This window comes from Acinonyx jubatus, chromosome A2, assembly GCF_027475565.1.
Source record: "Acinonyx jubatus isolate Ajub_Pintada_27869175 chromosome A2, VMU_Ajub_asm_v1.0, whole genome shotgun sequence".
NCBI classification, from domain to species: domain Eukaryota; kingdom Metazoa; phylum Chordata; class Mammalia; order Carnivora; family Felidae; genus Acinonyx; species Acinonyx jubatus.
In genome coordinates, this window is record NC_069383.1 from 148,456,533 (window position 1) to 148,483,129 (window position 26,597).

The 26,597-nt window shown below is 44.7% G+C and overlaps 2 protein-coding genes across 2 annotated transcripts; both read right to left on the reverse strand.

Moving 5' to 3' along the window:
* Window positions 1-713: 713 nt before the first annotated feature.
* Window positions 714-18,906, reverse strand: ZNF589 (zinc finger protein 589). Its single transcript, XM_053220297.1, is given in 4 exon segments — window positions 714-5,831; window positions 5,833-6,092; window positions 17,952-18,189; window positions 18,889-18,906. Coding segments are annotated over 4 exon segments (987 nt in total). The 3' UTR covers window positions 714-5,360.
* A 4,630-nt stretch (window positions 18,907-23,536) lies between these two features.
* On the reverse strand, window positions 23,537-26,184 carry CAMP (cathelicidin antimicrobial peptide). Its single transcript, XM_027038616.2, has 4 exons — window positions 25,501-26,184; window positions 24,512-24,619; window positions 24,303-24,374; window positions 23,537-23,735 (listed from the first exon to the last, which is right to left on the reverse strand). Exons 1-4 carry the CDS (start codon window positions 25,795-25,797, stop codon window positions 23,598-23,600), a joined length of 615 nt encoding a protein of 204 aa, XP_026894417.2. The 5' UTR covers window positions 25,798-26,184; the 3' UTR covers window positions 23,537-23,597.
* Window positions 26,185-26,597: the final 413 nt, after the last annotated feature.

Consider the following 26,597-nt stretch of genomic DNA (forward strand, 5'->3'; position numbering starts at 1 on the left):
GGTGCTATAAATGTTGGGGTGCACGGGCCCCTTTGAATCAGCATTTTTGTATCCTTTGGGTTAATACCTCAAAATTCATCAAATTGTACACTTTATTTTTAAAAAATTGTTTTATATTTATTCATTTTTGAAAGACAGAGAGAGACAGAGCACAAGCAGGGGTGGGGCAGAGGAGGGGGTGGGGACACAGAATCTGAAGCAGGCTCCAGGCTCTGAGCTGTCAGCACAGAGCCTGACGTGGGGCTCAAACTCACGAACCGTGAGATCATGACCTGAGCCGCAGTCGGACGCTCAACCGACTGAGCCACCCAGGTGTCCCCCAAATTGTATACTTTAAAAGTGTTCAGTTGACTGAATGTCAATTATACCTCAATAAAGCCTTAAAAAAGGAAAACAGAATATCTGTCCAAGTATTTTTTTTTAAAGAAAAAAGTTGGGTAAGGGGCACCTGGGTGGCTCAGTCGGCTGAGTGTCCGACTTTGGCTCAGGCCATTATCTCACAGTTCATAGGTTGGAGCCCCTCGTGGGGCTTTGTGCTGATAGTGCTGAGCCTGCTTCGGGTTCTCTATCTTCCTCTCAACCCCTCTCTGCTTGTGCTCTCTCTCTCTCCAAAATAAATAAACATTTAAAAAAGTTGGATAAATAATCAGGGTTAAAAACAGTTCATTTTCACCAGTAATGGGTTTTTGGCTTTAGAATGTAAACAGTTTTTAAGCAAATTCATTGTCTAAGATTTACTGGGTTCATGTAAATAGTGAAAGAATGAATCATTGCAGACACTGAGCTAGTAGAAGTCTGGGTACATCAAGAACCTTTTTGTCAAGGTGTGAAGGCTTAAAATAATTGCTGAAACACAAAGATGTTTCTGTGCCCACCACTCCCTCAAACTCTGGGCCCCTAGTGTTAGAGCACACAAACAGACACAAGAATGAGCCTTTGCCAGTTCCCAAATACAATGCATGGGTTTGTAGTGGGGAAAGGGAACTAAAGTGAACTTGTGAGTAGAGCTTCTGAGCCAGTTCAATGCACCACTGTTGTTGCTCCCACTGCTGACTGCGTAACTGACATGGGTGTTGTACATCCTGTACTGAGAATGCTCCTGTGTGTTCAGGGACTTGCACACATATGTAAGTGATCTCTGGCTGGCTCAACAGAAACAACAGAGAATCCCAGGGGCAGGAGAAACCACAGCTCCAAAGACCTAACATCTGTCAGAGAACTCAGAATGGACAAGGTCAGTGGGACAGAAAGGAAAGAGCCCTGGAATGAGAGCTGGACTTCAAGAACTGGTTCATCTTCCAAAGCTAAGTTTGACAGTGAAAAGAAATCATAATAGATGCTACATGTTGTGCAGTTACTATCTCCCAGACACAGATCTGGCTCCATATGACCATTATGTCCTGTAAGAGAATAACTTCTAAGGCTTAAAAATGATTATTTACAGAAGATGGCAATATGTATTTGTTTTAACCTGAAATCAAGTAAATTCATTTTCTATTTCTGCAACTGGGTACATCTTATTTCAAATCAAATAAAACACTTATGATTAAAACATACCAGATTAATAAAAAATATTTTCAGTATAGATTCAGCTTTAAAACAGGTGGTAACAGAAATCCAACAAAATGTGGACATTTCAAAAGACAGATACCTCTTCACAGTAGCTATTAGAACATGCAAAAGTTTTCTCACCTATCAGCCTGCCACCACACAAAATCCTCTCCCATAGAATTGGAATCTCTAAGCTCAAACACTCGTTTACCCAAAAAATTCTGTCCCATGAATTCATTATCCTACAAATTCTCCCTCAGGCTTATTCTTCTCGGTCACATATGGCCCTAAGGAGCCTGGGCCCTTGAATCATCCAAGGTCAGGGTGAAGAGTGGGACTTGCTTCCCCCTATGAGCAGCTCCGGATGCCTAAGCTGAGCCCAACTTTATCCCAGCTCTCCAAGAGCACCCTGGATTCACCATTCCTGCATTCTAAGGCTCTGAGACCTCCTTAAGATCTATGATCTCTTTAAGACTTATAAATGCCTAAGTCTCATCCCACCTTTCTCTCTTCCTCCCTGGAGAGAGGCTCACCCTAAGGCCCAGCAGAAGCCACATGTGAGGGCTTTAATTCCCATCTCTCACCCCAAGGTCTAGAAAGAGGTATCATTGAGGTCAGGGTATGAAAGGCGCTCTCACGAGGTGGAAAGTAGGAGCAGAGGCAGGGGAGGTGGGCATGATGATGGAAGCAGCTGCAGAAAACCAGGACCCCTGGGGGCACCTGGGTGGCTCAGTAGGTTGAGCGTCTGACTCCTTTTTTTTTTTTAATTTAAAAAAATTTTAAATTTATTTTAGATAGAAAGAGTAGGGGAGAGGCAGAGAAAGAGTAGAGAGGGGCAGAGAGAGAGACAGACAGACAGAATCTGAAGAAGACTCCAGGCTCTGAGCTGTCAGCACAGAGCCCGACGTGGGGCTCCAACTCATGAACTGCAAGATCATGACCTGAGCCGAAGTTGGACACTTAACCAACTGAGTCACCCAAGCGCCCCAAGTTTCCGGTTCTTGATTTTGGCTTAGGTCATGATCTCACGGTTCATGGATTTGAGCCCCACATCAGACTCTGCACTGATGGTGTAGAGCCTGCTTGGGATTCTCTCTCTCGCTCTCTCTCTGCCTCTGTCTTTCTCTCTCAAAATAAATAAACTTAAAAAAGGAAAGGAAAAGAAAGGAGAGGAAAGGAAAGGAAAGGAAAGGAAAGGAAAGGAAAGGAAAGGAAAGGAAAGGAAAGGAAAGGAAAGGAAAGGAAAGGAAAGAAAACCAGGACCCCTGGGTTGAGTTGAGAGGGCACTCCTACAAAGCCTCATGGGAAAATGGCCTCTAAAGGCGGATCTGTTAACACGTTAAAACTGTGCAAAGGTAGGATGGTGTAATGGGAGTGTCTCTATTACCCAGGAAGGCAGAGGGTAGGGAATCAGTCACAGCAACGTGAGCTGACCTTGGAAGGTTCTATCCTCATCCCCATGAAGTCAGGAAAGGGGCAGACACAGCAAGTAGCTCCTCCAGTGCCCTCTCTGCACACCCCCAAAAACACTCTTCCCCACAGTCCCAGCCTGCAGGCACTTCAACATTAAAAGAAAATTTGGGAAACAAAGGAAGGAGTCTGTACTGAGAGGCGAAGCTAAGAAAAAAAAAAAAGGGATGAAGCATTTGTGGGGCTAAATAAAACTTCCCCAAAAGGGGCAGAACCAGAGAACCTTAGGGGCATGTTTGAAGGATGAAGCCAGCAGGAAACAGGAACTGAACACTGGTCTCAGTTTTACTCAGCAGGCCCTACAGTTTTTGAGTCTGGGATCTCTTAACATCCGTCAGAAACCAGCCATTTGCCCCTACAGCAAAACTTCAGCCATTCCTCCCTAGGCAGGACATTCTATGAACCCCAACTGTCCTCGGAGTGTTTGCCTCCTTTTCCCATCCTTTCCTCCACCCACAACCCTTTATTCTGAAGATCTCACAACACCTTAAGCCTGTCATTGTGGAGACTGTGCCATCCTAGACCCGATCTCAATCCCTTTTCCACAAAGGAAGACAAAGGAGGGAGTGACTTCTGACTGAAGAATCCTGAAGCTATCTGCCCCGGCCTGGACAGAGGTCTCCTCTGCACCTCTCCCGTGATTCCTGAATCTGACAGTGGTCTCACTAAGCCAGGCCCGTGTAGTATCTCTACAACATCTGTGTGGATTTGATTATTTTTTACAGTTTTATTTGATTTTGAGAGAGAGAGAGCGTGTGTGTGAGGGAAGGGAAAGAGAGACAGGGAGAGAAAGAATCCCAAGCAGGCTCCTCTCTGACAGCATGGAGCCTGATGCAAGGCTCTAACTCACAAACCATGATAACATGATGCAAGCTGAAGTCAGATGCTTAACCAATTGAGCCACCCAGGCACCCTGTGTGGATTTTAATAGAAAACAAATATTTTTTCTTTCCATCATGTTGGCCAAGAAGGGAGTGAGACAAATCAGGAATCTGGGCCATCTGGGCCCTGGGGATGTAAGACAGGTGAGAGCGGCTTTAGCAGCATAGTGAGGACGGATGTGGGTGGGTGGCTAAAAGGCTGGGCACTGAGATTGGGGGATGGGGGTGCTTCTGAGGGGCTGTGCTTGAAAGCCTCGAAACCTGGTATTATCAGACTGGTGGTGGGCATGGCTGGTAATCTTACACCTGCCAGGAGAGGGCCAAAGCAGCATGGTTATGAGGTGTAAGTCCTGAGACTAAAGAACTTTTGGGGGGTGGTTAAAGGGACCTGGGCTTGGGATTAGAGGGTAGAAGGAAGACATGGCTGCGGAGTCCCTCAGATTGCAGGGTTAGAGACCCAACCTTGAGCAATACCTAAAGGTGAGGGTAGAAGAGGATACAGCAGGTTAGGAACATAGAAAAAAAGAAAACAGGAGAGCATGGCAGAAGTCAATGGAAGTCAACAGACTTGCAGAAGGAAGTAAGAAGTCGTCAATCAGGTGCAAAGACCGCTTCCCCAAGAGGACCATAGCTCGGTACCTCTCTTCTCAGAAGCTGGGCCTCTGCCATCTTCACGCTCACAGAGGGCATAAGGGGTCAGAAGACTGTCCCTGAAGCCCACTCATGTACGGTGGACAGATTTGACTCTCAGTGTTTCTTTTTTTTTTAATTCCTTTTTTAAAGTTTATTTATTTATTTAGAGAGAGAGCATGCACGCAAACTGTCAGCACAGAGCCTGACGTGGGGCTCGATCTCATGAACTGAGAGATCATGACCTGAGCTGAAATCAAGAGCCAGGTGTTTAACCCACTAAACCACCCAGGCTCCTGAGTCTCAGTGTTTCTTAAGAGGCCACCTCCAGCTAACACTATACCCTCACTCCCTGTACATAAGATTTCTCCCTGAGCATATCCTCTGCTGTGTAATGAGGAGTGATATCCAGCTAACGCCTAGCCCACATTCCCTTACAATCAAGACTTCTCCCCTGTGTGTGTCCTCTGGTGTGTCTGATGGATAACTTGTTGCTAGGTCACACCCTTGCTCCTTGTACACCTAAGGCCTTTCCCTTGAGTGTGTCCTTTGATGTATGCTGAGAGTAGACTTGTGGCTAAAGCCTCGCCCACACACCATGCACTTGTAAGGCTCCTCTCCTGTGTGTGTCCTCTGCTGTGTGCTGAGGACTGTCTTGTGGCTAAAAGCTCACACACACACACAAGGCTCCTCCCCAGAATGCGTCTTCTGGTGGGTGATGAGGTATGATTTCACCCTAAAGCCACAGCCACAGTTCCTGCACACGTAAGGCTTATCTCCTGTGTGAATCCTCTGGTGCTTCATGAGGTCTGATTTTTCCGTAATGCCTCACCTATACACTGTGCACACGTTCTCCCTTGTGTGTGTTCTCTGGTGTCTGATGACGTGTGACTTGCAGCTAAAAGCTTGCCCACACTCCCTGCACCCATGAGGCTTTTCCCCTGTGTGTGTCCTCTCATGTCTGATGAAATGTGACTTCCCACCGAAGCCTCGCCCACACTCGCTGCACACGCGTGTTTCCCCTGTGACTGCCTTGTGTCTGAGTAAGTTTGTCTTCCGGCTGAAATCTAGTCCACGCTCTCCAAACTCCATTGCTCCAAATCCTCAGGTTTCTACCCTCTCAAGAACCTTGTGCGCTTTCCCAGAGCATGTCCTAGGGGCTGGCCTGAGTTGTACCTTCAACACTCAATTGCCTGTCTGGGAGCTGGGGTGAACTAGGGGAGTCCCCCTCTCAGTTATACTCCCAGACAAGGATTTAGAATCTCCCCTTGCTTGATTGTCTGCTTCAGCCCCCCGGTTGGTTTTCATCAGAATGCTGTTGCTGCCGCTGCTGATACTCTGGGCAAGAATCTCCTGGTCGGAGTGGATTTACTGAGTGCAAATCTGGAATAGGACGACTGCGCAGCTCATGTTGACTAAGAAATTGCTGCTCGTCAAAGGCCAGAGGGCAGGAAGGCCAGGGATGGACTTCTGGATTTGATTCTGCTGAAGAAAGGAAGTTCCCAAAGTATTCACAGGAAAAGTTCACTGGGTTCTTCTTCCTTGTCTTACAGTTAAGATCTAGCCCGTCAATTGTTCACAATGACTCATGTCTGTCTCCCCGAGATGTGCTTTACAGGACCTATGTTTCCATTCACCTTCTTTAAACTTTTTATTTGGATACAATTTCAAATGTACAGAATAGTTGCAAGATTAAAAACAATACAAAGAAAACATCTAAGCACCCTCTACCCAAATTACCTATTGTTAACATGTATATGTTATATGTGTGTGTATGTACATGCATATGTATGTATATGTTTTCTCTGAGCCATTTGAGAGTATACAGCATACATCATGACTCTTTACCCCTAAATACTTTGGTGTGGATTTCATAAAAGTAGGGATATTCTCGGGGTATCTGGGTGGCTCAGTCACTTAAGCATCTGCCTTCAGCTCAGGTCATGATCTCACAGTTTGTGGGTTCGAGCCCCACATTGGGCTCTGTGCTGACAGCTCCGAGCCTGGAGCCTGGTTCAGATTCTGTGTCTCCCTCTCTCTCTGCCCCTCTCCCACTTGTACTCTCTTTCAAAAATAAATAAACATTACATTTTTTTTATTTAAAAATAAGTAGGGAGATTCTTTCATAACTGCAATATAGTTATCAACTTCAATAGATTTGACATTTATGTTATAACTGTATCTAACTCCCATATATATTCCAATCCTGTCATTTGAACCAATAATGTCCTTTATAGCACTTTGCCTGAAGTACAGGATCCAGTCTAGGATCAGGTATTATAAGTAGTTATTATGTTTCTTTAGTTTCCTTCCCCTATTTTTAGAGAACACTCTCATGTTCTAGAATACATGAAGAGCATTCCTGATGTTCTTCCATAATTAGATTCAGATTATGCACTACTTTCAAATTTTACATATCACATCTTTTACTAGAATGCAAAAAAAGAAGAAAAAAAAAAAACCACAGCAGAACCTATTGTTCACATTATCCCAACAAGGAATACTCCAAGTAAACATCAGGGGAATCTTCTGCTCTGTAAGTATCTGCAATTATACTAAAATTATCTTCTAGGCCATAGCCAGCTACACTGACACATATAGCTACAACCATTTGTTAGCATCAAGAGAGAACAATCTTTGTGATCTCTATGGGAATGTCCTTTGTGACTTTTCCTATGGGAAGAAAGAATAGTTGACATAGGAATCACTCAGTCTGGATGTCCTCCAATGCAGAAGGCAATATGGAACGGTTGTTAAAGAGCATATGTGAAAACTACATCTGAGTTTCCCCATCCATTCACAGATATCTGTTAGAGGACTAGTATGAATCAGCTTGTACCAGGAAGTGGAAGTTCAGCAGCAGAAAAACAGGCAGGCAAAACAGACTTAAGTGATGTTGGCTCTTGCCCTCCCACCCCCTCAATTAGTTCAAGATCTGCTCTGCTCTGTTTTCCACAAATCAGCACATACCAAAATGTTTACCATTTGGCGGCACTAACCTAAGAAATATCAAAACTGGATTGCAATTGTTTCTGATCAGCTGAAGATGATAAAACATGGACTCTTGGTAATCACAGGAGACCAGACCCTTTACTGACCCCAACTGAAGACTCTTTCCTGATTAATAAGAGGATTGCTTTAATCAAATATGTACAGACCCACAGATTCATTCCATCCTATTCAGAATGCTAACTTTTTAGCTTTTATTAGCACAAATACCATAAAACTGCCTTTATAGTCCTTTAACATCACTGATATTTCTCTGCAAACTATTCAGTAAAAGGTGTTTGTTTATTTTACTGGTTTACATCTTTTTTTAAATGGCTGACTGTAGATTTTTTTTTAATTTTATTTTTTAAAATTTACATCCAAATTAGTTAGCATATAGTGCAATAATGATTTTAGGAGTAGATTCCTTACTGCCCTTTACCCATTTAGCCCATCCCCCCCTCCCACAACCCCTCCCATAACCCTCAGTTTGTTCTCCATATTTACAAGTCTCTTCTGTTTTGTCCCCCTCCCTGTTTTTATATTATTTTTGTTTCCCTTCCCTCATGTTCATCTGTTTTGTCTCTTAAAGTCCTTTCTGATTTGAGTGAAGTCATATGATATTTGTCTTTCTCTGACTAATTTCGCTTAGCATAATACCCTCCAGTTCCATCCACATAGTTGCAAATGGCAAGATTTCATTCTTTTTGATTGCCGAGTAATACTCCATTGCGTGTGTGTGTGTGTGTGTGTGTGTGTGTGTGTGTGTGTATACCCCACATCTTCTTAATCCATTCATACATTGATGGACATTTGGGCTCTTTCCATACTTTGGCTATTGTTGATGGTGCTGCTATAAACATGGGGGTGCATGTGTCCCTTCGAAACAGCACACCTGTATCCCGTGGATAAATGCCTCGTAGTGCAATTGCTGGGTCATAGGGTAGTTCTATTTTTAGTTTTTTTGAGGAATCTCCATACTGTTTTCCAGAGTGGCTGCACCAGCTTGCATTCCCATTTACTGGTTTACATCTTTAGCTGACAATTAAATAAACTCAGAATTTTTTTTTCAGTAAGCTTTGTTTTATGACCTGACATTTGGGTTGTAAGAGTTGTTATTATTACCATTATTATTCACCATAATAAATAGCACTTGCAATAGGCCCAGTATTTCACTATACAGTGCTCTTCATGAAAATCAAATTTAATCCTATTATCATTTAATAGATAGGGAAACAGGTTTAGAGGAGTTAAGTAACTTATTCACAGTCACAGAGGAAGAAGAGACAAAACAGGGTTCAGGATGTCCTCTTAAACAAACTACAGATAACTCTGACTACTTAGCATACAAAGGTTTATATCCTACTAAATCTGTCCTTAAAGGAAAAGAAAATCTTCTAAGCAAAAAACGACACTCTTGTTGGTTTGACTAGGTCTTTGAAGAAGAGAAAAGAAGCCAATGAGAATTAAGCCCCTGACACAGCTGCAGTCTTGTGGGGGGAAAGCTAACCAAATCTGGCCTGTAGACTAAATCTGGGGGCTGTCTAGGGCTGCAAAGCTGCCACGCAGACATCCTGAGCAGGAGATTCACAGACACCCAGCCCACTGCACTGACTCTCTCAGGACAAAATGAGGGGTGGCTAGGTCATGCTGCTCCAGAGGGGCTACTGAACCCAGTCCTACCAGGACCCTCATCCATCCAAAAGGTAGTATTCCCTGGAGCCCAGAGAGCTCTGCCCTGAGATCAGGAATAGAAGTAGGGGTAGAAGGGGGTGCCTAAAGCCAATTCTCTCTCTTCCTTCTTTGTTTAACATTCCTAATAAATAGGGTTGTTCACTTTAAAAAATAAAAAGGCCAGGGCACCTGGGTGGCTCAGTCGTTAAGCATCTGACTTCCACTCAGGTCATGATCCCATGGTTCAGAAGTTCAGGTCCCACATCAGGTGAGCACGAGCCTCGCTTTCGGTATAAATAAATAAATAAACAAAACCACGAGCTCCACTTCAGATGAGCCCACTTCTCTCTCTCTCTCCCTCTCTTTCTGCCCCTTGCTCACTTACATTCTTAAATAAATAAATAAATAAATAAATAAATAAATAAATAAATAAAATAGGAAGTACATAATGTTTAGAGTAAAAGCCAAGTTCCTCAGAGGGACCTGCCAGGTTCCACATTCCCTGGTGACCTATGGCCTGACTCCATCTATTCTCCACCCTTCATTCGCTCCATTGGAGGCACACCGACCTCTCCTCCTAAAGCCTCGCACTGGCTGGTTCCCATGTCTGGAATACCTTTCTCCCTGACATATTGCTGGTATTTTCCAAGAACCTGGACCTGGACCTAACATTTAAGAGTTAATAAATATTTTTGAATGAATAAGTGGTAACAGCAGAGTGAATTAAGAAAGAACTAAAAGGTTAGGCAGAAGACAGATAAGAGGTTGTCAACACTGTCAAAACCTAAGTCTCCTATTTTTTAAAAAAAGATTTTATTTTGGGGGCGCCTGGGTGGCTCAATTGGTTAAGTATCCGACTCTTGATTTTGGCTCAGATCATGAACTCAGGAGCCCCACGGGCTTTGCAATGACAGGGTGGAGCCTGCTTCAGATTCTGTGTCTCCCTCTCTCTGCCCCTCCCCCACACAGGCTCTGCTCACTCTTTGTCTCTCAAAATAAATAAACTTTAAAAAAAATGAATTCTTTAAAATTTTTATCTATTTCTTTTTTTGTTTGTTTGTTTACTTATTTTTGAGAGAGACAGAGTGTGAGTAGGGGAGGGGCAGAGAGAGAAGAGGAGACACAGAATCAGAAGCAGGCTCTGAGCTGTCAGGACAAAGTCTGACACAGGGCTTGAACTCACAAACTGGGAGATCATGAACTGAGTGAGGGAGATCATGAACTCACAAACTGGGAGATCATTAACCAACTGAGCCACCCAGGCTCCCCTTTAAAATTTTTATTTTAAGTTTCTTTATCTATTTTGAGGAAAGGAGAGAGAGCACAAGTGGGAGGGGTGGGAACAGAAAGAGAGAGAGAATCCCAAGCATACTCTTTACTGTCAGTACAGTTCCTGATGAGGGACTTGAACCCACGAACCATGAGGTCATGACCTGAGCCGAAATCACGAGTCAGATGCTTAACTGACGGAGCCATCTAGGTGCCCATAAAATGAATTCTTTAAAAAAAGATTTTATTTTATTTTATTTTATTTTATTTTATTTAAGAGAGAGACAGAGAGTAAGCAGGGGAGAGGGAAGAAGGGGGGGAGGGAGGGAGGGGGAGAGAGAGAGAGAGAGAGAGAGAGAGAGAGAGAGAGAGAGAGAGAGAGAATATCTTAAGCAGGCTTCATGCTCAGCACAGAGCCCCACTTGGTGCTTGATCCCATAATCCTGGTATCATGACCCGAGCCTAAACCAAGAGACGGATGCTCAACTGGCTGAGACACGCAGGTGCCCACAAAGATTTTATTTTTAAGTAATTCTTTAACACCCAACATGGGGCTTAAACTCATAACCCCGAGATCAAGAGTTGCACGCTCCACTGACTGAGCCAACCAGGTGCCCCCAAAGCCTCCTTTCGATAGTCTACATATTCTAACATCTCATTTACTATCTTGAAATGAAATTTATATTTAATGAAATATACCTATACAAAGAACATTTTTAAAAGAATGTAATGCTGTATCCAAAATGTAAAAGAGGATTTTAAAAAGTAATTTACAATAAAACTTCAGGCATTTCAATATTAATTTCTTGTCAGGACTACATTAAGGGACATAACAAAGCAATCACATGCTTATAGCTATAGACAGATCATTGTGGACATGACAGGTACAAACGCAGAAAGACACAAATGTGCCTTAATGATGATAAGCATGTGCATATTTTATTGGTGATAGACACAGGTGTGCTGAATAGATGGTGAATTAAACACTACAGTCAGCACTGTCATTGGTGATGGGATTTTTTTCATATTGGTGAACACCTCTTGGTAAATCTGGAAAGTATTTTCCCTCGATTTATAATCCATGAAAAAATTACTTTTTGATATTATCTAAAACAGATTTATATTCTAGATTAAGAGCATTACATACAGATCCAGGGCCTGTGGGGAAAAACCAGGATAGGGAGGAAGAATTGATACAGATTTAAGAGACATTAGGAAAAAAAAAAAATGAAATGGGTGGATCTTGTCTGGATCCTGATTCAAATCTGCAAAAAGACTTTTTCGAGATGCTCAGGTAAATCTGAACATGGGCTAGGTATTAGATGATATGGAAGGTGTTACTGATAATTTTGTGGCATGTGATAATGATACTGTGGTTTTGTAAATCAAAATGTCTTTATTTATTAGAGGTACACTGATATATTTAGGAGTGGTACATCACATTATGTGCAATTTGCTTTAAAAAATTCAGCAATGAGAGGAAAAAAGATATGGAGAGAAAGGAAAGGATGAATCAAGGGTAGCAAAATAGTTTAAAGCCTTAAATGTTTCAGTGCAAAGATTAAATTGAGTCAGGCTATTTTAAGACAATGTTAACAGAGTCCTCAGAATCAACAAAATGTATCAGCATAGAGACTAAGAAGACCTGGTGAAACAAGATAAAAACAAGACCAAATCATATTGGCAGTTGAAAGCAAAATTAAATGGATGAATCTACATTGAAAGAGACAGAGAAACCAGGTCAAAAGCCAAATGGAGTAAAATGGGGCCAATTCAGATTAGATGAAAAGAGCTCAAAACAGATCCAAGCCATTGAAAAATAAAAGAGACAAGAACTACCAAATTCTTAGCTATGTCAAATGAAGAAAAATCCTGAAAAATCTCCTGACAGAAATGTGTATGCAACTCTGAAAATGTAACTCTTAAGAACTCAGGAATATCCCGGATAATTTTGCACTTGCCAACCTAAACAAATAATGTTTTAGGTTTTAAGTAAATGAGCAAAAATATGATTTATGATACTCAAATAATTTATGAAACACAAAACTGATGGATTCAGTTACACTTTAAACTTGAACTTCTAGGACACAGACGTCATCTCTTAACCACTGTCCTTTCCTCCTGGCTCTCTGTGCTCCAATCACACTGGCCTCCTTGCTTTTCCTTAAAACAGCAAGGCATGCTCCTTTCTTGGGGTTTTAGCGCTGGGTGCTCCCCTACCTGGAACAGTTTTCCATCACATTCACATATCTAACTTTTTTACCTCCTTCAAGCCTCTGTTGAAACATATCCCCTCATAGAAGACTATCCTGATCACCCAATTTAATAATTCACCCAGCTGCCTCCACACCCTGGCACTCTGGATCCCCCTTATTATTCTGCTGTACTTAATTTATACATCTTATACATTTTATTAGCCATGTAGAGCTTATATTTTACCTAGCTTATAATTTACCTGTATATACCATTTATTATATTTGTTAGTCTCCTACACTAGAATGTAGGCATCGTGACAAAAGAAATGCCTTATTACTTTATTCAATGATGTGTTCTTAGAACATTGGTTGGCACAGTGTAAATGGTAAATAAATATATGAATGGAAAAAGGATGGAAGAGAATAGGTTGTCACCCAACTAGATTCCTGAAATTCTCCAGCATCACTTCTTTATACAGGTTCCTCTGCTCCAGGTCAGTTTCTTCCACTCTGCCTCAGTGAAAATCACAGCCACATCCTCGAATTTCACTGGTCCCCTAAATCAACCTATAAATTCACATTCATCACATCATCATCAATATTCACAAGGAGAACGAAACTGGTGGTCCTGAAGAATCTAGCTACATAAGAAATGGATCTGAGGGTTTTCAGGGTTGAGCATTACTCTATACTTGGCTTGGTATTAAAACATATGAGAGGCACGACTAATCCACAAAACACACTCCTTGCCCTGGAACACTTACAATTTCATTGGAAAAAAACTATTTTTGAATCAACAATAAAACACATCAAAAAAGAGTTCAGGAATATGAATTTGACAACTCATAATGGATGAAATTCAAAAAAAGAATAGAAGACAAGTAAAAGCAAGGAAGGCAGCACAGAGGCAGGGCTCATACTGGCATTAGGGATAATGAAGATTAGAGAAGGAATGAAGGCAACTCAGACTATAGAGGAAAAGGGGGGGTTGCTGAGGCTAGGTCTAGAATGAACATTTGTGAACCCTTATTAAAACAGACTTCTCAGGGGTGCCTGGGTGGCTTGGTCGGTTGAGCATCTGGCTCTTGATTTCAGCTCAGTTCATGATCTCACAGTTCATGAGATCGAGCCCATGGCAGGCTCTGCACTGACAGTGTGGAGCCTGCGTGGGATTCTCTCTCTCCCTTTCTCTCTGCCCCTCCCCCACTCATGCCCACACACGTGTGCACGCACGCTGTCTCTCTGATTCTCTCTCTCAAAAATAAATAAATAAACATTTTTAAAAAAGAAAGAAATTCATATTTCAATGTCCATAAATAAAGTTTTATTGGAACACAGAAATATCCATTTGTTTACCTATCGGCTGCTTTCACACAATGGCAGAGTTGAGTGATTTCAACAAAAACCATGTGGCTCACAAAGGCTAAATAAAACATTTACCATCTGACCCTTTATAGAAAAAGTCTGCCAAGCCCTGTCTTAGACTGCTCTTGTTTGTTACATCCAAAGTTATTTGCTCTGGATTCTGATCTGCTTTCCTCAAGGTCTTTGCCATTACTGAAGCAATTTGATTTTTGGCATTCAGGTCAGGGACAATAGTCAGAAAAGGGAGCAACCTGTCTCCAGGTCTGCTTTCATATTTCTTTGATTCCAAATTTCACTGCCAACACAACACACCTTTCAATTTAACAGCTGGTCATTTGTTGTTGGGTTGAAGCCTCTCAACTCCAATCAGCTTGCTTGTAGCCCCTATGGGCCCGTTCCAACTTGGACTTCAGCTTATCTTCCAACACCCCAGAGCTGCTGCAAAGAACTTGCTGATTCACACCCTAATTTTCTCTAAGGCCTGGTACATGGCCTTCCTATCAGAAATCAGGTTATTGAAGGTAGCCATGTGACTTGCTTCCCAGTGAAATGTGAGTGGAACTGGCATGTCTTTCTTCTAAACAACAACTTTAAGAGCCACTATGTGGTTTCACCTCTTCATCTTCTCCATGTTATAAGTACTACAGCCAAGCTAACCCACTGAGAGTTAATTAAGATTAGGGTTAGATTGCTGTTGTTAGATTACTGTTGAGATTTGAGGGTCATTGTTACTGTAACACAACCTACACAGCTCTTCTCTTTCCAGAACTACCAGTAGTGTAGCGAGCATTGATTGAGCAGGTAGTACATGCCAGGCAGGCACTGTGCTAAGCCTACTGTTTCATTAATCTTCACAACAAAGCCATGATGTCAGAGCTGCTATTACCTCCATCTCACAAAAGAGAGAACTGAGAACTGGCTCATAAGATCATATTCCTGGGTCATTTGGGTGGCTCAGTTGGTTGAGCATCGGACTTCGGCTCAGGTCACGATCTCACCGTTTTTGAGTTCGAGCCCTGTATCGTGCTCTGTGCTGACTGCTTGGAGCCTGGACCCTGCTTCAGATCTGTGTGTGTGTCTCTATCTCTCTGCCCCTCCCCTGCTCGCACTCTCTATCTCTCTCTCTCAAAAATAAATAAACATAAAAAGATCATGTCATTCCCAAGTGGCAGAGCCAAGCCTAGAATCCAAGTCTTGGGTTTCAGAGCAGTTTCATTTAACCACTGCCTCAATAAATGCCTACCCAACCAACAACTGAATGAAAAAGCAAAGTAACCAGACATCTAGAATTCACACTAAAGAAGCTAGACTTTTTCAGAGTGACATGGAGAAAAGGATCATTATTAAGCAAAATACGCTAGGTTATGATGTAGTAACAAATGATATCCCAAGATCTAAGTAACTAAAAGCAACTAAGGATTTCCCCCTTACTCATGCTACAAGTCAATCACAGGTTGACCATATCTACAAAACAGATTGTAAAGGAAGAAGAACAAAAGGATGTATGGATGATGGATAGATAGATGGATTGATGGATGGATGGATGGATGGATAGGTGGATATGTAGAAGGGAAAATGATCTAATTATAATATATGGCAAATATGGCATCTCAAGTCAGTGAGTAAACAATCCCCCTTTAATAATTGGTAGGAGCAAACTACTATCTACAGAGCAACTCAGTATCTATTAAAATTGCAAATGTGGGATGCCTGGGTGGCTCAGTCGGTTGAGCTTCCGGCTTCAGCTCCGGTCATGATCTCACAGTTTGTGAGTTCAGGCTTTGTGCTGACAGCTTGGAGCCTGGAGCCTGCTTCAGATTCTGTGTTTCCTTCTCTCTCTGCCCCTCCCCCACTTGTGCTCTGTCTGTCTCTATCAAAAATAAATAAAATATTAGGCTGATGCCAATTAAAACAAATTTTTTTAATTGCAAATGTAAAACGGCTCCTAAAACCATTAGAATCAGGGCACCTGGGTGGCTCAGTTAAGTGTCTGACTCTTGGTTTCAGTTCAGGTCATGATCTCATGGTTTGTGCTCCTCCCTCACTTGTGCTCTCTCTGTCTCAAAATAAATAAATAAACTTTAAAAGACTAAAAGTAAAATTTCATTTAAAAATATTGTCACTTCAACACAAAATCAATATTGAAAGCTTATCAGTAGTTTATATTCCTTTTTCCAACCATCTCTTCTAAATTAGATGTGTACTTGACACAGCACATCTCAATTATGACCTTAAATTTTCAAAGGTTAAAGGGAAATGTAGTCTCACCAAAAAAATAAATAAATAAATAAATAAACGGGTGGGGCAGAAGACATGAACAGACATTTCTCCAAAGAAGACCTCCAGGGGGCACCTGGCTGGCTCATTGGGTGGAGCATGTAACTCTTGATCTGGGGCGGGGGGGGGGTTGGGTTTGAGACCCACACGTTGGTCTCCCCCTCCGCTGAGAGCTCAGAGCCTGCTTGGGATTCTCTTTCTCCTTGTCTCTCTGCCCCTCCCTCACTCACACACTCTCTCTCAAAAATAAATAAGCTTTAAAAATATATATAATCTTAGAAATAATTTTTTTTTTGCATTTTAAGCTATATTTCCTCTCTCAAAAAATTGAGAAGTAAATTTTTTTTAAAAAAAGACCCCTGGATGGCCAACAGGAACATGAAAAGATTTTCAACATCACTTATAATCAGGGAAATTCAAATCAAAATTACAATGAGATATCACCTCACACCCGTCAGAACAGCTAAAATCAAAAACACAAGAAACAAGTGTTGGCAAGGATATGGAGAAAAAGGAACCCTCCCGCACTGCTGGTAGGAATGCAAATTGGTGCAGCCACTGTGGGAAATAGCATGAAGCTTCCTCAAAAAGTTAAAAATAGAAACTACTCTATGATCCAGTAATCACACTACTAGGTATTTACCCAAAAAATACAAAAACGCTAATTCAAAGGCATACATGTGCCCTTATGTTTATAACAACATTATTTACAATAGCCAAATTATGGAAGCAGCCCAAGTGTCCATCTATAGATGAATGGATAAAAAAGATGTGGTGTATATAGACAATGGAATGTGATTCAGCCATTAAAAAAGAAAGAAAGAAAGAAAGAAATCATGCCATTTGCAATGCCATGGATGGAGCTAGAGAGTACAATGCTAGGCAAAATACATCAGTTAGAGAACAACAAATATAATATGATTTGATTCATATGTGGAATTTAAGAAACAAAACAAATGAGCAATGGGGAAAAAATAGACAGACAAACCAAGAAACAGATTCAACTATAGAAAACAACCTGATGGTTATCAGAGGGGAGGTAGGTGGGGAATGGGTGATAGGGATTAAGGGGTGCACTTGTCCTGATGAGCACTGGGTGATGTATGGAAGTGCTGAATCACTATATTGTACACCTGAAACTAATATAACACTGTTAACTATACTGGAATTAAAATTTTTTAATTAAATAAGTAAATATGTGTTTGATGGGAAAATATTTTTTACTTCTTCAGTATTTCGTTACAAATTAATGGAAAGTAAATTTAAAAATGTACTTCCTCAGTAGCACTCGCCACAACAAGTGGTCCACATTCGCTTGTGGCCAGTGGCTGCAAGAGCGGAGATCGCAGATGGTCTCCCACTCCGCAGCGGGGGGCAGGCTGGGAGATTTGGAGCAGAGACTTTTAGCACCATGGACAGTTTGCGGGACTCCAGAGGAAGGAAACCCCGTCCAGCTACAGAGCAGGTGTCCTGGGCACCGCCCACAGTACGCAGCCCGAAGCTACTGCACTTCCTGAGGGACAGCCTCGGCATCGGATAATGCTGACACCAGCCGGGTGCCTGAGGTCCGAGAGCGGGAGAAGGTAGGCGGTCACCCTCCTCTCGCCCGGTCCCTTCGCCAGGCAGAACCCCGCCTGGCCGGCCGACTCACCGTGGTCCGCCGAAACCCGGAGCAATGCCGCGGGGTCCATCTCAGAGCCTGGGCTGACTTGAAGGCGAGGCGGAGGAGACAGCACGTCGAAGAAGGATCTCTGGGCCAACAGGGGAGTCAGAAAGAGGAGGGGATTCTGCCGGAAGTGCTTCACGGTACAGCGAGCAGCCTCCTGGGAAGCGTAGTTCGTAGTTCGGAAGCGGACCTCTCCTCCGGCAGTGACTCCCGCCTCTAGCTCCTAAATGTGACTGGGAGCCGTGACCACAGGTGAACAGTGCCGTGACCTCATGTGATCAAGATGGTGACACCACATGATCAGACCAATGACCCCAAGTAATGGGAACTGTGCCCCACATAACCATGACTGTGACCACAAGAGGTCGGAACAGGGCCTCAGGAGAAAGTGTTGTGACCCCGCATGCTGGAGCCATGACCCCGTGATCAGGGCGTGCAGCCCATGTGCTGAGCCCCTGACCCCACATCCTATGGGCTGTGACCACCTCCTTGTACAGAGCAGTCACCCCTATAGTCCTCAGGGCTTAACCCCGTGTTCTTCCCCAGGAGACCCAACTTCACTGGGGTCTGGACTGAACGCCTTTGTAGCTGTGACCCCCTGTCCTATGTGGAGACCCAATTTCACGTGGTATTGGCCCCACGTACTCAGGGCTGTTATCCCACATGCAGGGCATGACGCCAAGATAGCATGTCATAGGTGTAGATAGTGAGTTAGATGGATGGAATAGTCAATTTGTGGGGTTTGCAAACTGATTGCCATTCTTCTTGTTAAAAACTATGGAAGGAAAAAGGGAAGGGGGGAGGAAGGAGATGACAAAGGGAAATTATTGCTCTGACCACAGTCTGAACGGTGTTGTTATATATTAAAGGATGGGAGAGATTTTAATGCCCCTTTCTCAGAGCTGTGGCCCTCTGACCCCACCTGATGGGTCAGGACCATGGTCAGGACCGTGACCTCACATGACCAGAGCCCATGTGATCAGAGCTGTGACCTCAAGAGATGGATCTGTGGCACCACGTGATCAGGGCCATGACCCCCACGTGCTCAGGGCCACAAACTCTCCTTCCGGCTGTGACCAGGTTCTGCCTTCTGCTGGGCCCTCAGGAGGTGGCAGGCACCTACTGCTCCTTGTGCTGCCTGATGGAGAGGCCCCTAGAGGTCTTAGATCCAGGAGTAGTCAGCCAGGTGCGGGGAGGGAGTGTGGAGGACTTATTTTTCCCTTATGCTTTCCATGTTTTTTAGTGACCCTTGGTCCTCTAGGGTTATCTCATATTAAGTAATTTAGAAGCAATATAATATTGTGGTTGAAGACACTGAATTTGCAACCCAAAAGAACTGATGGAAAATCCAAAACCCACCACTTCCTCACTTTGGAGTCCACATTTCCTCATCATCAAAATGTAAATGAGGGGTCCTGTGTCCATCCAACACACCGCCTCTCAGGTACAGGGAAGGAGGCTTAAAAATCACTACCCCTAGGCAGTTTAACTGGAATTTCCTTTGTAGATAGAGCTGAGTATTTCACGCTAGGCTCATTAAAACAAATTCAGCATTTTCTTGTGTTCTGATGTGATTACCCATTAGGTAAAGAAATCAGATTCAAAATCATGCTGTAATTACAGACATTATACCATCATTATTGTGGAAATATTACAGCATTACTATCCCAAGAAGAAAGGGAATAATGTAATTTAGGGACTGGCTGGATTAAGCGTGTCCACGGGAGAAAGTGTGCCCCACAGCTCCGGCCTGAGGCAGCCTTATCCAGAAGCCTCCTTCACTCTATCTGGTCAAGGATAGCCACAGCCGTTACGGCCACCTCCCCGACTCACCCAGCCCACGCAAGGCCCTCTCCTCTCTGCATCCCTGGGACTTTGATCTGGAACCGTCAACCAGAACAATCCCAGGGTAGAGGGGAAGTATGGATGGGTCTGAGCACAGCTGTGTTTGGATGAAAAGTGGAACATCCCGGGTGCACTCGGGGGTGGGGCTATGCTGGCAGACAGGAAGGGCAAGCAAGACCCAGGATGGCTCTGAGGCTGGGGCTTGGCGCTGGGCAAGAAAACCATCTTCTCTTTTACCAATTGTAGCGGAGGCTTGCCAATTTGAACCTTATTCAGATTTTGGAATCGGACTAGTCAATGTGAAATTTCCATTCCCTAACGTGCAACGGATTATGCGATAAAGATCATTCCCCAGTTGGTGATACTGTGCTATGTTTAGCTCACCAAACTCTTTTCAGGCAATTTTAGCAAATCTGTCTGTCCTGGGGAAGGTATTTGACCTTTTCCTACCTTGTGTGTGGCGTTTGTGGTTTTTTACTTTTTCCTGTTTTTTTTGTTTGTTTGGACTTTTTTCCCCCGTGTGCAGTGTGGGGAGGTTACCCTTTACCTTCCTCAAGGAGGACGTAGGGGAGGAGAAGAGCAGACGTTCCCAGTGGCTAACTTTGGTTGAGGCTTCCAAGTGCCCCCTCCCTGCTCTTGACCAAGGCTGCAGACGGCCCTGGAAGAAGCCCAAGGGGCTGCAGGTTCAGCTTGAGGAAACTCCTTCTGGCTCCTTGTGAAACCACCACGTCTGGTTCAGCTGTCCAGCCCACCCCGGTCCTCCTACAGGGATTCTCCTCCTGGCCTATCCCCCTGCAGACCAACAGCTTGCTTGGGTTGCTTTTTCAGCTCAGGTTTTTCTTCTGGATCCCACAGGCTCAGTTTTCTGCCCCAGGTCAAGGATGCAGTACCCCAGGCTCCTGAGGTGGTTAGCCAGACCTGCCCGTGGGGCCCAGAACAGCCGCAGGGTGACGTACTATAACCAGACCACAGATCCCCTCAGAACCACACTGATGTACATGTCCTCATCCCTGGAAACAGGATCTGGCCAAACTAGAAACAGGCGCTCAGTGTCTTTCAAATGCCATAAAGGCCTTTGTGAATGTGGAAGACCATTGGTGGTCACGAAAACCATCAGGCTGACCGGCTGCAACATGTGGAAAAGGGGGAAATGCCCCCCTGCCCCACGGAGCTCCGCTCAACCACCCTCATCTCATAAAAGCCATGAGCCCACGTGCTCTGAGGCTGAAGCTCTTATTACAGGGACATTACGGTGACAAACAATATGTCTACAAGCAGCAAGAGGATAATATAGACCCAAGGAAACATTTCAGTACCCACACTACTGATCCATTTAGTTGCTCAGAGGCCCTTCTACCAATCAAGAGCTTTAAAAACAAAAACAAGCAAAGATCCCCAAACTGACAATGAGATCACAAATAGAGTCTTGCTTATCTCTGGAGCAACACAATGACTTTGAGGCCCAGGTGAGCAGATGCTGACCAGCTGGACCCCCCTCATCTCTGCTCACGGGAGGCCTCTGGCTGGTCACAAGGCACCAGTTATTGACCCTCACCTGCTGTGTGTTCTGAGGCTGCTCCAGGGAATGTGGCCCCAGACACTGAGTTCCTATCAGTGATTTTCACTATGAGACCACAGCTAGACAACACGTTTCCTCTGCCTCGTGTTTAAGGACATTCCAGTCCGGAGTCACCCAAGTTGTCCTTGGAATCACCCGAAAACACAGGTTACCCATCAGCCAAACCTCTCCCCTCCAGGGAAGGGAGGGACTGCCATTTCTTGAGTGCCTACTATGCGTTCTGGAGGCAGCAGCCCACAGCCTCGGTGACCAGCACAGGTCAAAGTCACCAGATGTTCTGATCTTGTCTCTTTTGGGTAGTTTCTCTCATCGCAAACATCTGGGGGGGCCATCCTCCCCCAAAAGGACCAGGCTCAAAGTGCGGCTCCTGTTCTCTGCTTTTACCCCAAAACCAGCCACAAGGAGCAAAGACCATCCAAGGAACTGCCAGAGGATTGACTCTAAAGCCACTACAAAAGTAATTAAAGTAAAATAGTGATTGTAGATTCTCACAGATGAGTACATGTTCACTATACAATTATTTCAATCGTTCTGTATGTTTAACTACTTTTTAATTTTTTATTTTATTTTACTATATATTTTTCATATTTTATATTCACTATATATATATTACACATATATATCTTTTTTTTTTTTTTTTTTTTTTTTTTTTTTTTTTTTTTTTTAGTGAGCTCTACACCCAATGTGGGGCTTGAACTCAACTCTGAGATCAAGAGTCACATGCTCTATCACTTGACCCAGCGAGGTGCCCCTGTTTAACTAGTTTTTAAATAAAATATTGAGAAAATTTTAAAAACTAAATAATGCACACAAAGATGAACACCTTTGGTAGAAGCAGAAAACCCATTTCCTAAAGCAAGAGCCTTTTCAGATCCTTGTAATCAGAGTAGTCCATGTCCCATCACTGAGACAATTAACTTTGGCTTCCAGGGTGATAAGAACAATGGCCCACAACTGGTACAGGGAATTCAGTAATTTATGAATAGCAGCTGTCACAGAAGGGAAAGTCAAGTGGAGCCCACTTGATACGGTCACACTGTGGAAGGTGGGAGCCACTGAAAGCAGAAAACCTTAATGTGACCTGCGCACCAAGAAGAAGCAAGCATGACAGATAACACAGTAAATGCTATGTGATATCCTGCCTCCTGTTGCTCTCAGAGCTGGATGTCTGTGTCTTATTTTAGGTTGGCCCAGAAGCAGATCTAAGACAAGGATGCAAGTGGAAGTAGTTTATTTGGGAGACAAACACAGAGAGCAGCAGCGGGAGTGTAAGGAAGTGAGACGGGGCAGGAAGAGAAGACAGAAGAGGGGGTGTTCATGAACAGGTCGTTGCCAGGGGCACAACCAGCTGGGGACCTGGGAGATGTGTAACACATCTTGGAGTGGGCCCACCCACGGAGTGAGGAAGAGAAAATATGTTTCCACCACTCCCACCAATCGTTGGTTGAGGCTGCTCCCTGGAATGCCTACTCCCAAGTACTTCCAGGCTGCCCTTAGCAAAGAGCCGCAGGTGCTTCGGGTCAGCTACAGAATGGCAAGTGGGCAAGACACGGACGTTGTCTGAAACACCCAATGCAACAGAGTGTGTCACCCTGCTTGTCTCTCCTAGCCAGAGCTCTTCAGCCCCCTGAGCAAGACTCTTGCTTTGAATGGTACAAAATGTTGGTGCTATTTGATCACTAAACACAAGCCCACAACTTAAATCTGCTGCCCAGCTAAAGAAACAGTTAGTTTTCCCATGCCAGAGGAGATGTCAGAAGTGGTGGGCTTTTCCAGAGTTAAGATGTTGGAAGGGAACTGGAACTTGATGGGAAATGTACCAGCAGGCTGGCCTTAGAACCCAGCCAGCCATGAGACTGACCTGTGTCTCTGTGATCTCCTTAAGTCACACTGGGTGTTCAACGAGGCTGGTGGGAAGCATGTGATGGGCATGGGAGAAGGACCCTGAGAATGGAGCCACTTTTCCTGGACCTGCCACCTCACCCCGTGCCCTTCTGGGTGAAGTAGCTGCTCCACCTTTGTGTTTTGCATGGACACACACACACACACACACACACACACACACACACACGTCCTCCCGGAATTCAGGACTCAAGTCATGGTAAGTGGGAGGAGACAGAAAAGTACAATTGAAGACTTGAGGAAGTTGCTTTCACAAAAATTTATTTTGCAGGGTCCAGAAGCCTGAGCCAGGGAAAAGCAGACCCTTAGGCCTCTTGCCTGGGGCGAAGATTGCTAAAAAAGTCACGGATTCTCTGGCCAATATTCTGAATCTTCTCACCAATCTTCTGCCCACCTCGTTGGATGAGCTCACCCAGCTGGCCCAATTTACTGACTTGTAGAATCTGTGCATCAGAAGGAAGCAGTTTCTTTGTGGGGGCTGGACCCAGGGTCAAGACAAGACCCCTCCCCTCCTAGACACCCCCCTTCTTGGGCCATCCCAGTTCATCCTCTGGCTGTAACCTTTGGAGTATGTAGTTGATTGAATCGCCACACCCACAAACAGATGAGGAAACTGAAGCCCAGAGATAGCAAGGGGCTTCCCAGGGTCTCACAGCTGAAAGCATATTACTCTAAGTGGTTCTCAAGCTTTATCAGGAGTCAAAATCCCCTGGAGTTTGTTAAACTACATATTGCTGGGCCCCACTCCAGAATCTGATTCTGCAGATCTGCATGGGGCCTGAGAAGTTGCATTGCTAATAAATTACCGAGTTCTCACGGCCACACTTTGAGAGCTTGTACTAAGGGAACACAGAGCCTGTGAGGTCCTGGAGATGAGGCCCAGGTTGAGGGAGAAGCCCAGGCTAGGAGGGGCTTTCTGTGCCCTGGATGGGACAGTGGTTAATTGGCCCATAGGATGTTCTATGTACCATCACCCCATCAACCCCTGCAACCTATAGGGAGCCACTCACCGCATCACAGTTGATGTCAAAGTAGCCCCTGTTCTGGTCCAGGATGACTGTCCCTTCACACTGCTTCACCAGCTGAGAAGAGGAGGCTCCAGGTCAAATTGGAACCCCTATGCCATAACCTCCCAGCCTCACCCCAGTGCCTGGAAATATTCCCAGGAGGCCTCTTGTTCAGCTCATTTGGGGGCTTCTGCCAGAGCCCCCAGCCTCACCCCATTGTCCTTGAAATCACACTGCTCCAGTGGCCTCTGTGTTGTCTTGGGGCACACAGTCTCCTTCACTTTGAAACTCACAGGCTTCGGGGTATTTGGATCCCCGTCCTGGTCAGGGAAGCAAGCAGGAAGACCAGACTCAGGCTCATGGTTGCCTTCACTAATCTGTCTCCCTGCCCCATCCCGAGCCACCCAGCGAAGAGGGTAGCCTTACAACAGCCCCTGCTATGTGCCTGACACTGGCTCTGTGCTAAGGTACGGAGGTGAGGATGACAAAGCCCATTCCTGCCCTCACCAAGCTGAGAGAGCAGGAGAGGACCTCAGGAAAGCTCTAATGAATAGCACCTCCCCCTTGGCTTAGGGAGCCAAGGGAAAGCAGGGGCCTCCTGGAGACAAAACATTGCCACTGGAATCTCAAGGCTGAGCAGAGCCATTCCAGGGAAGTCACATCCCAGGGCCAGTAACCCCACTTTTGTCCCTGGAACTTCCAGAAGCCTGAATGGGAGGGAGTAAGGGTGGGGGGCACTTCTTCACACAGTAGAGATTCTTTTTTTTTTTTTTTAATTTTTAAATGTTTATTTTTGAGAGACAGAGAGACAGAGCATGAGCAGGAGAGGGGCAGAGTGAGAGGAATACCCAGAATCTGAGGCAGGCTCCAGGCTCTGAGCTGTCAGCACAGAGCCTGATGCGGGGCTCGAACCCACGAACTATGAGATCATGACTTCAGCCAAAGTTGGATGCTTAACTGACGGAGCCACCCAGGTGCCCCAACATAATAGAGATTTTAAGGCAAGAAGCAGAGATTCTAAGACAAGAAGCACTCGCGCTGATGGGGGGTACAGCTCTGGGAAGGTCTCCTGAAAGAGGTGCGATCACACTTAAGGGAGGGGGGTTCCTGACATGAACAAAGTGTTAACAATGGGAGGGACAGTATGACCAAGACTGGCTAGAGCAGAACCTCCCTCCCCTCCATCCCCTCCTCGACTCACTCCCTCGGGCTGTAAGTCCTGCTGAAGGAGACGGTAGAGATTCTTCTCTGAGGACCGCTGGTTGAAGCCATCCACAGCACGGAGCACAGCTTCCTCGTAGCTAAGGGTCTGGGGGGTGGCCGGAGTGATAACCAGGCCCAACAGCAGTAGCAACAGTGACCACCGCCCCAAGGAAGGGCTGTCCCTCTGGGTCTCCATGGTCCCCAGTCGGCCTCCTCCCCACCTGCAAGTCCCTCCTTTATGCCCAGCCTGGGCCTGATGCAAAGATCCAAACAGGAGCCTTCCTGACCCGCCCATCACAGCCGCCTGCCCGGATGTGGGCTCAGGCTTGCCTCACACCTACTGCTGTTGCCTCACAGGGCTTGCTGGGCAGTGGGCAAAGTCCACCTTATGTGCAACTGAAGAAATAGTTTCTCCATCTCCCTGACAATGTCTTGGCCTCTCCTGGGACCCACAGAGGCAGGTCATTGCCAGGGTTGCTCAAGAGAGTTGAGTCCTCCAGAAGAGAAAGGAAGACAGGCACCTACATCCTTCTCCCCAGATGGCCTCCTCAGGAATCAGGGTAATATAGTGTATTCACCATTCAATCTCCAGCTCTAGGCACTGCCTAGCACCCAGTAAGCACTCAGCTAATGTTTGATGAATGAATAATAGTAACCACCCCTCATCTAGAGCCTGACCCACCCAGTCAGTCCTTTCCCTTCCCCCATGGTCTTCTGTTAAGTTTCTCAACTTCCACATATGAGTGAAAACATATGGTATCTGTCTTTCTCTGACTGACTTATTTCATTTAGCATAATACCCTCCAGTTCCATCCATGTGGTTGCAAATGGCAAGATTTCATTCTCACTGCTGAGATATATAAATATATCCAAATTTATCATTTGGATAAATTCCTAGTAGTGCTATTGCTGGGTTGTAGGGTAATTCAATCTTTAATTTTTTGAGGAACCTCCACACTGTTTTCCAGAGTGGCTGCTCCACTGGTGCATTCCCACCAACAGTACAAGAGGGTTCCGCTTTCTCCACATCCTTGCCAACATCAGCTATTTCCTGAGTTGTTAATTTTAGCCACTCTGGCTGGTGTGAGGTGGCCC

Excerpts from the sequence above, each read along its gene's own strand:
- CAMP (XM_027038616.2), bottom strand. The coding sequence starts at position 25,797 with ATGGGCGGGTCAGGAAGGCTCCTGTTTGGATCTTTGCATCAGGCCCAG. Across the intron at positions 24,620-25,500 it reads AGGACTTACAGCCCGAGGGA|GACGGGGATCCAAATACCCC; the intron begins GTGAGTCGAGGA and ends TTCCCTGACCAG. Across the intron at positions 24,375-24,511 it reads GTGATTTCAAGGACAATGGG|CTGGTGAAGCAGTGTGAAGG; the intron begins GTGAGGCTGGGG and ends TCCTCTTCTCAG.